Source organism: Halichoerus grypus, chromosome 12 (genome assembly GCF_964656455.1).
Source record: "Halichoerus grypus chromosome 12, mHalGry1.hap1.1, whole genome shotgun sequence".
In the NCBI taxonomy this organism is placed as follows: domain Eukaryota; kingdom Metazoa; phylum Chordata; class Mammalia; order Carnivora; family Phocidae; genus Halichoerus; species Halichoerus grypus.
The window spans coordinates 85,574,964-85,587,250 of record NC_135723.1 but is presented as its reverse complement, the minus strand read 5'-3'; the positions used below and the strand labels follow the sequence as shown (position 1 = coordinate 85,587,250).

Here is a 12,287-nt window from a genome sequence, read left to right as displayed (position 1 = left end):
GATCTTTAAACTTCACTAAGCCAGTTTCTCTATCTCTATGTAAAACTGGAGTTACATGTTCTTCCCTCAAAGATAAACTAAAGATAAATAAACACTGTATGAAAGTACTTTCAGCATTTCAGAAGAAATTTGTTACCAAAAAAACCACATATGGTAGTAATGCAATGGAACTTGTTTTAACACCAAATCGGGGATTCAGACCAAACCAGTGTTGGAAGTCAAATCCATTAAAGTCAGACTTTTCTGTCTATATTTGAGTTCCTGGGTTGGGAAATTGGTCTGTATTTATATAAATCCATGTTCTGAGCCATAATATAATGGAACTCTTCTGTAATGTCCCAGCCCACTCCCTATCTTTTTCAGAACTACCAGCCGGAAAAGACAACCCTCTGCAAATTCTAAAATCCTCCCCACTTGCAAGGATTCTGATGGATCCCACAACTTTTCAGCCTTGCGTGACTTTTACCACTCCTCTGGAGCTAATCACTTCTAATGACCCCAGTCAAGAACAATCACTCCTCTGCTCAGCTTTACACTTTGTCTCGGCCGATCCCTCCCCCAATCTCGACAGCTCCGACGACCTTAGACATCTTCACCAGTTTGCCAGACGTCGGGACCTCAAAAGCTCCGGTTCCTGCCCCACCTCCCTGAGCCAGCCGCCCCCCAAGCTCTCTTCAACCCCCAAACCCCGGGCACAGCATCACGGGGCTCCCGGTTGTCCTACGCGCTCCGGATCCACGGCACACCTCACCCCTTCCCCCCGGACCCCGCTCTCCGGACCCTAACCCCTCCTTGAGACGGGGGGTAGGGAGAGCAAAGCTCTCCGCGGCTGGACTGAGACTCGGGAGGCCAGGCGTCCCCCTACCAGGCCCCGCCTGGGCCTCTCGGCTCGACTGCCCTCCACAGCCCCCCTGGCCCAGCCGTGCTTATGCCGAAGAGTAGGGCAGCACGAGCCCAGGGCCCAGCACTTACTCGGGAAGGTAAGTGGAGGAGAAGGAGCTCCACTTGTGTAGCGCATAGGGGAGAAGCCGGCACTCGGGCGCCGCAGCGACAGCCCCGCCAGCCGCCATCTTGTCAGCACCGAAGCGGCCGCCACCGACCGCCGGCCGCGCCGGGAGGAGGGGAGGGGCGTGGCCTGCTCTTAAAGGGGCCGTGCGCTTCCCCCCTTCTGGGGTCTTGCTGGTTTTGTGCACCGCTGAGGCGCGCGCGGATACTGGGTTCTCTCCTAGAGTTTCCGTCGCCTAATGCTCCTTAATAGACCGACTGAAATTGGGACTGGACTGTGAGCACCTGAGGGCTGTCCTGGGAGGCTCGGAGGGGAGTGGCGCAAAGGACTTTTCTTACAAGCTGAGGTAAGCCAAGAATGTTATGAAAAGAAATAAACTGTAGTTAGGAGCCAGGAAGGGAAATTGAGAAGACGGACTTGGGAGAAGGGACGTCTTTGCGACTTTGGAAACCGCTGCCCTCACCGAAAGGGAGCTGGCGTGGAAGAGCTACCGTCCTTTCCCTCTGCCGCGGTCCTGGTTTTAAATGTCTTGCCCCGCGTTCCCAAGTCACATGGAGACAGGAAAAGGAAATGCTCCTGTGTCCTCTCACCCTGTTCTGTTTGCAGTTTGTGAGATGCCCTTCCTTGTAAACATTTATTGCGAGTCCTCTCACACCAGTCCGTGCACTAGGCTTGCTCAGTCATGATATTCACCCACAGACCAGAAAAAAACCTTAAGGGGTTGGGGAACCCGCCTGTCATCGTTTTTTCCAGTTGTTAAATCTGTCCGCTTTTAGCTCGGGCAGAAATTTCGCCCAAAAGTTCAGACAGAACAGGGTTGTAAGAAAAAGACCAGAGAGGGAATAACAACCCTCGTGCTCTGAATGCCATATGGGCACCACACCAGCTTCTTATCAAAAAAGGAACATTTGCTCCAAATATCTGGCAGCTTTAGATAATGCTCCCATCAGGTACCCGTTTGTCAGGGTTATGCATGCTTAGTTCTTGGTTTAGCCACTGCAATTACCCAAGTATTCCTCACTTACTAGAAAAGGTTCTACCTGGAAAAGCCGTGACAGTGTCATCTCCTGCCCCATGGAAAAACTCATGCAAAGAGTTTCTCAGTGAATGACCAAGTGAGTTGAAACACCTCAGTAGTAGTCTCTTCCCGTTATAATCATTAACTGTCCTGATCTCTTACCATAGAGGAAAACTTAGTAGTAGCCTTCGCTAGCATATCAGATCAAGAATGCCAAAAAGGGGCCTCCTGGCTGGCTCAGTCAGTAGAGCATTCTACTCTTGATCTTGGGGTTGTGAGTTCGAGCCCCACATTGGGTGTAGAGATTACTTAAAAAAAAAAAAAAAAAACTTTGAAAAAAAGAATGCCCCAAAGAAGGCCACAATATGTTAACTTCTAAAATCAGATGCACTTTGGGTGTTGCAGCATGTTGGAAAAATAGTTGTTCCTTGAGGGAATGCTATATGACCCCAGTGACTTGAGTTGGGAGTCTAGAGACAGGGGGAGAGGCCAGAGAAGGTTAGTCCCAAAGATGCTTAGTGGTTAACTTTGGGGAAAAGAGATACTTTTAAGGGGAAAGGATTAAGACGGTGACTTAGTTCAATTAGTTAGAGGCCCCAAATTTGCTAACTATACCTCTTACCCTAATGTAAGTAGAGTCTTTGTTCTTTTCCAGACATAGAGTTATGGTTTCTGAGTGACCCTTTTATTTTTTTTAAAGATTTTATTTATTTATTTATTTGAGAGGGTGGGGATGAGGGGCAGAGGGAGAGGGAGAAAGAGAATCTCAAGCAGACTCCATGCCAAGTGCATAGCCAGTCACGGGGCTCAATCTCATGACCCGGAGATCATGACCTGAGCCAAAATCAAGAGTTGAATGCTCAATCTACTGAACCAGCCAGGCACCCCCTGAATGATCCTCTTAAAAAACAGATATAAGTCAGTTCTTCCTGAGATGACTTTCAGTGACTTTCTATTCCATTTAAGTAATATGGAGCTCCTTTAGCAGAGGCCTTTCATATCCTGCCTTGATTACCTCTTCAGCCTTCTCTCTTCTTTCCCCCTTACAAGTTTTACTCCTCCCAAACTAAACTAACACACTAAATTGGCTCCTATAAGTCTGTGCTCTCTCTGGCCTCCAAGGTTAGTCTAAGCCAAGCCAGGAGTATTCTCTACCATTCTTCACCTGGCTAACTCCTGCTCATTTTTCAGATCATTTCATTCTGGAAAATCGTTCCTCATCACCTATTTTGAGGTTAGGTGCCATTTTCTATATTTCCCTTGGCACCCTTAGTTTCCCTCCTTATCTTAGCAAATATCACAATATATTTTAATTTCCTCTTTTTTTCCTATTCTCTCTCCCTAAACTATAACGCCCATGCAGGTAGGAGTTATGCATATCTTGTTCACAGTTGTATGCTCAGTCCTATGAGAATGTCTAGTACATAGTAGGTGCTCAATAAATATTTATTGAAGAATGAATAAATTACACTAAAAGGGAACTTGGGTTGCAAAGGAAAGAGAATGCCAGAACTTCTCAGACAGCAAACATGTATCCCTATTAAAAAAAAAAAAAAAGATTTATTAAGAGGCTGTGATATACCAGGCTTTGTCTAGGTGCTAGGAAGACAGGGATAAACAAATAAGCCAGACGAGGGCCCTGCTTTCATGGAGCTTATATTCTGATAGGGTAACATATAATAATAAATAAGTCAATTAGATCATTTTAGTCTGTGCATTTAGAGTACTAAGAAAAGACCATACTGGAGTAATATTTAGATTGGATGGTAAAAGAAACTTCTCTAAGAAGGTAATAGTTAAGCTAATAACCTATACAGTAAGAAAATGCCAGGCATACAAAGGCTGAATAAAAAAACATTCCAGGCAGAGAGAATAAATAAGTGCAATGGGGCCTGAGACCGGAAAGGGGTTGGTGTGTTCAAAGAATAGAAAGTGTGGCTGGAGCCTAGTGATGGGGGAGAGTGGAGTTGGGAAAGTAGGGCCCTAACAGCTGTGGTAAGGAACCATGACGTGGAACTATGAAGAAGAGACCTGTGCCGGGGCTCAAGTCAAGGAGCAGCGTGATCCATTTTAATGAGTTGGAGAGAAGGAAGAGTTGAAGTGAGAAGACTTGACAGGAGATTATTATAGTAGCCATGCAAGAAATGATGGTGGCTTGGATTAGCAGAGGAGATGGAGAATAGAGGTTGAATTAGGACATATTTTAGAAGTAAAGCCAACTAGACTTGCTGGTGAGGGAGGGAAGGCAGGCAGACAAGGAAGGAATCAAGGATAATTCCTGGGTTTGGGATTTGCATCACTGGGTCGATAGTGGGAGGGGAAGATTTAGGGTTAGAACAGTTTCAAGGTATAAGGAATCAAGAATTCTGAATTCAGACATTCAAATGACCAAGAGACACATGAAAAGATGCTCAGCACCACTAATCATCAGGGAAATGCAAATCAAAACCACAATGAGCTATCCCTGAACACCAGTCAGTATGACTAGTATCAGAAAGACAAGAAATAGCATGTGTTCGCAAGGATGTGTAGAAAAGGAAACCCTCGTGCATGGTTGGTGGGAATGTAAATTGGTACAACCACTGTAGGAAACAGTATGGATGTTCCTCAGAAAATTAAAAATAGAAATATCATATAATCCAGTAATTCCACTACTGGGTATATGTCCAAGGAAAATGAAAACACTAATTTGAAGAGATACATGGGGTGCCTGGCTGGCTCAGTTGGTAGAGCATGTGACTCTAGAGCTCAGGGTCATGAGTTCAACCCCACGTTGGGTGTAGAGCTTACTTAAAAAAAAATGAAAAGATACATGCACCCCTGTGTTTATTGCAGCATTATTTACATAGCCAAGAAATGGAAGCAGCCCAAGTGTCCACTGATACATGAAGGAAAGAAGATGTGGAATATACGTATATAAAAGAGTGAAATCTTGCCATTTGCAACAACATGGATGGACCTAGAGGGTATTATGCTAAGTGAAATAAGTCAGAGAAAGGCAAATACCGTATGATTTCACTTATATGTGAAATCTAAAAAACAAAACAAATGAACAAACAAGCTAACAACAAAAAAACCCAAACACTTTTTTTTTTTTTACAGATTTTATTTATTTGACAGAGAGAGACACAGCGAGAGAGGGAACACAAGCAGGGGGAGTGGGAGAGGGAGAAGCAGGCTTCCCGCTGAGCAGGGAGCCTGATGCGGGGCTCGATTCCAGGACCCTGAGGTCATGACCTGAGCCGAAGGCAGACGCTTAACGACTGAGCCACCCAGGCGCCCCCCCAAACACTTTTAAATAAACAAACTGGTGACCAGAGGGGAGGTTGGTGAGGGGATGGGTGAAATGGGTGAAGAGGATTCTTTTCTTACAAAAGAAAAAAAAAAAAAGAATTCTGACATCAGTGTACTATATAGGGGATGCCTAGTAGACGTAGAAGTAGAATTGCCAAGGATGTAATATGGAGAATCTATATTGGTCAGAGTCTTACATCTAGTCACCTTATAGGCATTTGGCCTTCTTTTTATCTAACCATCTAGTGGTTGCTTATTTTGTCTCAGGCACTGATTGCTGAGTCAACAAATTTTTCTCTGAATAGCAGAGTCACTAGCTCCAGGTATAGCAGCTCTAGATAGAAGAAACCATTGGTGTCAGCCTTTTGAAGATGATATAGGGGTACAAGAATAGCCTATGGAAAGAAGCCTAGAGTATGTGTTGAAAATCTTAGTTTTGTTCCTAGGTCTGGTACTTTTCTAGCCATGAGACCTTGGGAAAGTCACATAACTTCTCTGAGTCTCGTTTTCCACCCTATAGAGTGAATTGAATCAAATCTATCCTGTCTACTACACAAGGGGGTTTTGAAGATCAGGTGAAGGAAGAGAACAATTATCGAGTGCCTAGCTTATTTACTATGAATGACGTTAAGTTCTCATTTAATTCTCAGAGAAACTCTGAGATATAAATATTATTCCCCTTTCACAAATGAGAAAAATAAGACTCAGAAATGTTAAATACTTGTTGTCTTTGGTTGGCTTCTTCACATGGGTGGGACAGAAGAGAGTGAGGTGGGGGTATTCCTTCCCCTGACTTCCCTGCCTGTGAGGTCACTCGGGACTGACTGGCCCTTTTGACCAAAGGTCACAAGTCCTCTTCCCAAGTGGTCTCTCTACACAGCTCTCTGGTTCTGGGTTCCAGTAACCACTCCCACTGCTTGCCTTCTGTGGTTTCCTGGTGCGTTCTCACACTTTTATAAATAGTCCCTTTATTAAACCTCTTACATTGCCCAACTTGAGAATGCCATCTGTTTCCAGCTGGGACCTTCACTGATAGAATAACTTATCCGAGGAGGTGTAGCTAGTCAGTGACAGAGCTGGAATCTCTTTGGTTCAAAAGCTGGTCCTGTTTGATCACATCCCATTCTTCTCAAGTAGGAAGAGACATAGTCAACTGTAAAGTACTATTCAGATATAAGATGTTGTCGAATAAAAAAGACCACCAATGGGCGCCTGGGTGGCTCAGTCGTTAAGCGTCTGCCTTCAGCTCAGGTCATGATCCCAGGGTCCTGGATTGAGCTCTGCATGGGGGCTCCCTGCTCAGCGGGAAGCCTGCTTCTCCCTCTCCCACTCTCCCTGCTTGTGTTCCCTCTCTCGCAGTCTCTCTCCCTCTGTCAAATAAATAAATAAAATCTTAAAAAAAAAGACCACCACGAGTTAGAAAGCAAAACAAATTTGGCTGATTTATTTCCAGGCAAAGGAACACACTAGGCTAAGAGGGAAAAGAAGGTGTTTTTAATTGTAAGGAAGGGGTTTCGTGATTGTTATGTTCACTAAAGATTAAAATATACCCTCTAAATGAGCTGGAATAAATCAACAGCTCTGTACATGACTGGTTAAAACAAGCCTCATACTTCAGTGGTCAGGAAAAAAATAAATCTTCAGATAGGTTCTGTAAGGGTCTTACTTTAGCTGACCCGAGGTTGGGCAAAGTTCATGGTTTCTTTAACCATTTTAGGTGTTGAGTAAAGTAGAGGCACAATAGTATACAGTGTGCTATCTCCTAGGCAAGCTCTGCTGTAAATGGAAGAATTTCCTTTTACAATATTATGCCACAGATGAAGAAACTAATACCCAAATATGTTAGATGTCATGTCCAAGGTCATTTACACGATTGGCCTTTTGCAGATCGGAATCCATAAGCCGAGTACCTGATTCTCAGTGACTATTTTCCTCATGTATTTAATGGGAACTTTTTAGGACTACGCCTACATTATTCTTCTTTATATCATCCGTAACTAGCACATAGTAGATACTCAAATAGTTCCTGAACTGTATCTCTTAGTTCCTCCTGAATTTTTTCCCACTAATTGTCTTAGGCAATTAAGCCTGCTTTAACAAAAATACCATAAACTTTGAGGCTTAAATGACAAACACTTATTTTTCACAGTTCTGGAGGCTGGGAAGTCCAAAATCAAGGTGCTAGTAGATTCAGTATCTGATGAGAGACCTCTTCCTGATTTGCAGACATCTACCTTCTTGCTTCTGCCCCTGACCCCCCAAAATGCATGTCCTTCTTACATGCAAAATACATTCATTTTATCCCAACAGCCCCAAAATCTTAGCTCATTCCAGCATAAAGTCCAAAGTCTTATCCAAATATCATCTCAATCAGATATGGATGAGACTCTTCCTGAGGCAGAACTCCTCTCCAGCTATGAACCAGTGAAACCAAGTAAGTTAAGTGCTTGCACAATACAGTGGTAGGACAGGCATAAGATAGACATTCCCATTCCAAAAGGAAGAAATGAGAAAGAGAGGAAGGAGGGATGAGTCCCATGAAAGCAAGGTAAACTCCATGAAATCCCAAAGCCTGAGAATAATCCCCTTTGGCTCTTTGCTCTGCCTTTAGTACTGCCTTTTTTGACCCCCTGGGATGGTGGCCCTGCCAGAGGAAACCCCGTCCCCCCCCCCCCCCCAGGGCTCTGGGTAGGCCTGTCCCAGAGCTGTGGGTGGAAGCCATCTGGCCTGTGGTAATAGAGCTGATACCTTCCTCTTTTGAAACCCTGATGGCCCCCCGATCTCTGAATTGTTTTCAGGGTCATTCTTTCCCTGTCTTGAAGAATAGCTTATATTCCAACAAACAGCTCTGTGGTCCTGGTCCTATAAAATCCAAGACATCCAACCACCTTTCTTCATTTCATCTATGTCCATCCCCTTCAGTTCACACTGGAGTATCCTTGCTGAGGTAGCTGATTAGGTCCGTGGTTCATATCCACACCAATCTCTTATCAAATGGTCAGCCAGCCATACATTTAGTGTTTTATTCAAACATGCTTTCTCATTTTTTGTAATGTGGAGAGGCTTAGAATTTTCCAAATCTTTAAATTCTGGTTCCTTTTTGCATAACAGTTCCATCATCAGTTCATATTTCTCTTCTCTCATTTTACTACAAGCAGTCAGGAGGAACCAAGCCACTTCTTAAACACTTTGTTTAGAAATCTCAGCTAGGTACCAATTTCATCACTTGCAAGTTCTACCTTCACAGAACACAAGAACAAAAACACAAATCAGCCAAATTCTTTGCCACTATATGACAAAGATCACCTTTCCTCCGGTCTCCAATAACATGTTCCTCATTTCTGTCTGAGAGCAGAATGGCCTTTACTGTCCATATCTCTAGCAACATTCCATTCATGTATTCTCTTAAAAAATGGAAGGCATTCTCTCCAGCTTTGTTCCTTCTGAGCTCTCTCCAGAATCGCCTTTGGTAGTCCCTTCACAGCAATATTGAGTTCTTCCAGCATGTCCCCCCAAACATGCCCGCTTCTGTGTACTGATTTTTGTCTTAGTTAGCTTGGGCTACTGTAACAACAATATAATAGACTACGTAGATTAAATAGCTATTAACCTTAAAAATCAAAGTATTTTGCCAGCAAAAAATCGATTTATTCAGAAATAGCAGAGAATTTCAATTCAGGATGTGCAAGCTACAGCAAAACCATAGGCAAGTCCAACAACAGGCAAAGGAGAGGGATGTTATTTAGTTGAAGAAGAAATAAGTTGGGAGGGATTGTTTTGAATGAAAGTCCATTGGAGAAAACAAAGAGTTGGGGTTGATGACTTCTCATTAGCTGAGTTGAAGAGGAAGTCAATGTCTTGTAGGAGATACAATATACTTCTTTTCCCTGTTGGGGCCTGTAATTGATGATTCTTTCCTGGTGATGATTCTTCTGTCGGAGCCTATAATTGACACTTCTGTTGGGAAGAGTGTAACTGACAATTCTTCCTGTAACTGACATTGAGTGGTATGTCTGTCCTCTTTAGTGAGGTTTTCCTTTATTAATTTTCACATAATAAACATTTATTTCTCACACTTAGAGTCTGGAAGTCCAAACTCAAGGCACCAGTAGATTTGGTGTCTACAGCCTTATTCCTGTTTGCAGATGGTGGCCTTCTTGCTGTATGGATGAGAGAAGATTTCTGGTCTCATCCCCTTTATAAGGGCACTAGTCCCATCAGGAGGCTCCACCTTCATGATTTCATCAAAATATAATCACCTTCTAAAGGCCCCACCTTCTAAAACCATCACATCAGGGAGTAGGGGCTTCAGCATATGAATTTGAAGAAAACGCAAACATTCAGTCCATAGCACTAATGTATGATTATATTTTTTAAAAATTAAAGGAGTTTGCTTAGGGATCATCTGAAGACTGGAAAGAATTAAAGGCATGGGGGCTATCCATCCATTTTTGGTTAGTAAATGAAGAAAATCATCATGGGGATTAGAATTTGCCCCAAAATAATTCCCACTGAGCATTTCTTGCATACCAGGAATATGCATGCATTATCTCAGTGAATGAGCAGCCCTGCCAGTAAACTCAGAGATTCTTGGAGGTCAAGATTCGCCCAACCCACACGTGCCTTATTATACAAGTCTCAAATGTACACATTCGGGATTCAGAAGGCCAAGGGAAATATGTGATGTATTCCTAAGACTAATGGTTCTGCCTCCATCTTGCTTCTGTTCTCTCATGGTTGCCGTATTAACGCATTCCAACTTTGCTATTGTTGTTTGGAATCATTTCTTTGGGCACAACACTGCCAAAAGGAGCGGGTGAAAAGCAAATACCAGCACTTTGTAAATAAGGGGATATCCCCTTTATTTTTTAGGACAAAGGAACTTGAGCCAGCCCCAGTGGGGCCTCTGCGCAGGTCCCAGGTGAACACTGAGACTAGCTTCAGGTGTGACGCTCAGGTCCGTCTGCTCCCAGGAGATGGCAGCAGCAGCCGCCACAGCCTCTGCGGGCTGGCCAGAGCAGAATTCCTCCTTTTGCCTGTTGGCATCCAAGCCTAGAAATTCCTGGTATTAGAGACCGCTTTATCCCTCCCTTGGTTCGCTGAGCTTGGCTGGAGCTGAGACACGGGGAGTACAGGAACTGGCCACTGGTTCGTCATCTCGTAAGTGCCTAGTTTTTTTTTTTTTTGTAAACATTTTGGTCTGAACTGTGACCTTGAAGCATGTACAAAGGAGGACCAGGAAGTCTCTGGCCAGGGAAAAGAGCTTCAAAAAGAAATAAATACAGTTGACCCTTGAAGCCGGGTTAGGGGCACCAACCTCCCTCCCCACCCTCGTGCCGTCAAAAATCCACGTGTAACTTTTGACTCCCTAAAAGCTTAACTACATATATCCCACTGTTGACTGGAAGCCTTACTGATAACATAAACAGTCAATTAACCCGCATTTTGTATGTGTATTTTATGCTGTATTCTTAGACTAAAGTAAGCTAGAAAAAGAAAACATTGTTAAAATCACAAGGAAGAGAAAATACATTTACAGTACTGTACTGTATTTCTTAAAAAAAAAAAAAGTCCACATATTAGTGGACCCATGCAGTTCAAACCCGTGTTATTCCAGGGTCAACGGTAGTAACTTAAACACTTAACATCCACATAGGCATAAATGCAGAGGACCCCAGCTCACAGTTTGGTGCCACACCAAGAATATAGATTCTCCACCCAGCCTCCCAGATACCAGCCAGCTGACCTTGTCCCGGATTCTGTCAGAGCTGCAATTTCCTCATCCACCTAGTGTAGACTCAGTGATGTAAAGTGCCTACTAATTCTTAAATTATGAGTTACTGTATTTTTGTTTTCTGGATTAAGTAACTGGGCCTTTATGAGTTACTGTACTTTCATTTTCTGGATTAAGTAAGGCTGGGCCTTCACCCTTTCAGAATTTTAAAAATCCCAGACACAACAAGTGCTACAGGATCCAAGTTGATCCCAGGTGAGCACATATCCTGGTTCAGTGAGCACTGCCAGCTGCCGAGGAGGTGGGCAGGACTCCCAGGAAATGTCTGAACACCGCACAGCTGTGGAGGAGCTGTCAACTGCTGGGGGTTGCTTTGCAAATTACCACATCTAAATGAGGCAGACAAAATAATATTCCAAAAAGCAATTACCACTGACTCCTACTGTATTTGGAAACCAGAAGTCCTTTTGGGAAAAGTGAAATTGGCTCACAAAAAATTATCCCACCCCTTGGGGTAGAAATGTTTGAGGTTTAGGGGATTCTTTTTTTTTTTTTTTTAAAGATTTTATTTATTTATTTGACAGAGAGAGACAGCGAGAGAGGGAACACAAGCAGGGGCCGTGGGAGAGGGAGAAGCAGGCTCCCCACGGAGCAGAGAGCCCGATGCGGGGCTCGATCCCAGGACCCTGAGATCATGACCTGAGCCGAAGGCAGACGCTTAACGACTGAGCCACCCAGGCACCCCGAGGTTTAGGGGATTCTTAAGTCAGGACCTGTCAGTGCTTCTGTCCCACTGTCACGGTCAGGGGCTCAACCTGGTTTTTGTGAAGGCGAAAATGGAACGAGCTCCTCTCCTTTCCTCCCTGCTTCATCCAGCTTGCTCTCACCTTCATTGCCTGGACGGCTTCAACGTTCATCCATTCATTCAGTAAATACTTACTGGACACCTACTATGTGCCAGGTACTGGGAATATACCTAGCTATTAAGGACTTCACAGTCAACTAGTCAGATATTAAATGGGTTAAATATACAAAGTAGCCGGAAAGCATTAGCATATAAATATAAAATATAAAGTAACAATAGTGGCCATAGTGGTAGTTAGCAGAACATTGGCTCTATACGGCCACAGGCCAAATATCTTTTCTAATTCAAGCTATACCCAGAATATAGTAGAATCATCTAGAGTAGGCCTACGGGTATCAGCCCCTGTGGGTCTGTCAAGGCAACCATTCTT

At 43.8% G+C, this 12,287-nt stretch overlaps 1 protein-coding gene and 1 long non-coding RNA gene across 7 annotated transcripts in view; one reads left to right on the top strand and one right to left on the bottom strand.

The window, feature by feature from the left end:
- Positions 1–12,287, bottom strand: part of MKLN1 (muskelin 1) — a 312,186-nt gene that overhangs the window by 159,693 nt on the left and 140,206 nt on the right. The window contains exon 1 of one of the 5 annotated variants that reach the window (XM_036078078.2): positions 973–1,103. The exons of the other annotated variants lie outside the window; for them this stretch is intronic. Within the exon in view, the coding sequence (XP_035933971.1) occupies positions 973–1,070 (98 nt within the window). The 5' untranslated portion in view covers positions 1,071–1,103. Of the gene's footprint in view, positions 1–972; positions 1,104–12,287 lie in introns of those variants that run through there. 5 annotated transcript variants of the gene reach the window in all.
- The window catches only part of LOC118526760 (uncharacterized), a 39,204-nt gene continuing 28,082 nt past the window's right edge, over positions 1,166–12,287 (top strand). For both annotated transcript variants that reach the window (XR_004912784.2, XR_013442879.1), the window contains exon 1: positions 1,166–1,352. This is a non-coding gene — a long non-coding RNA (uncharacterized LOC118526760). The remainder of the gene's footprint in view (positions 1,353–12,287) is intronic.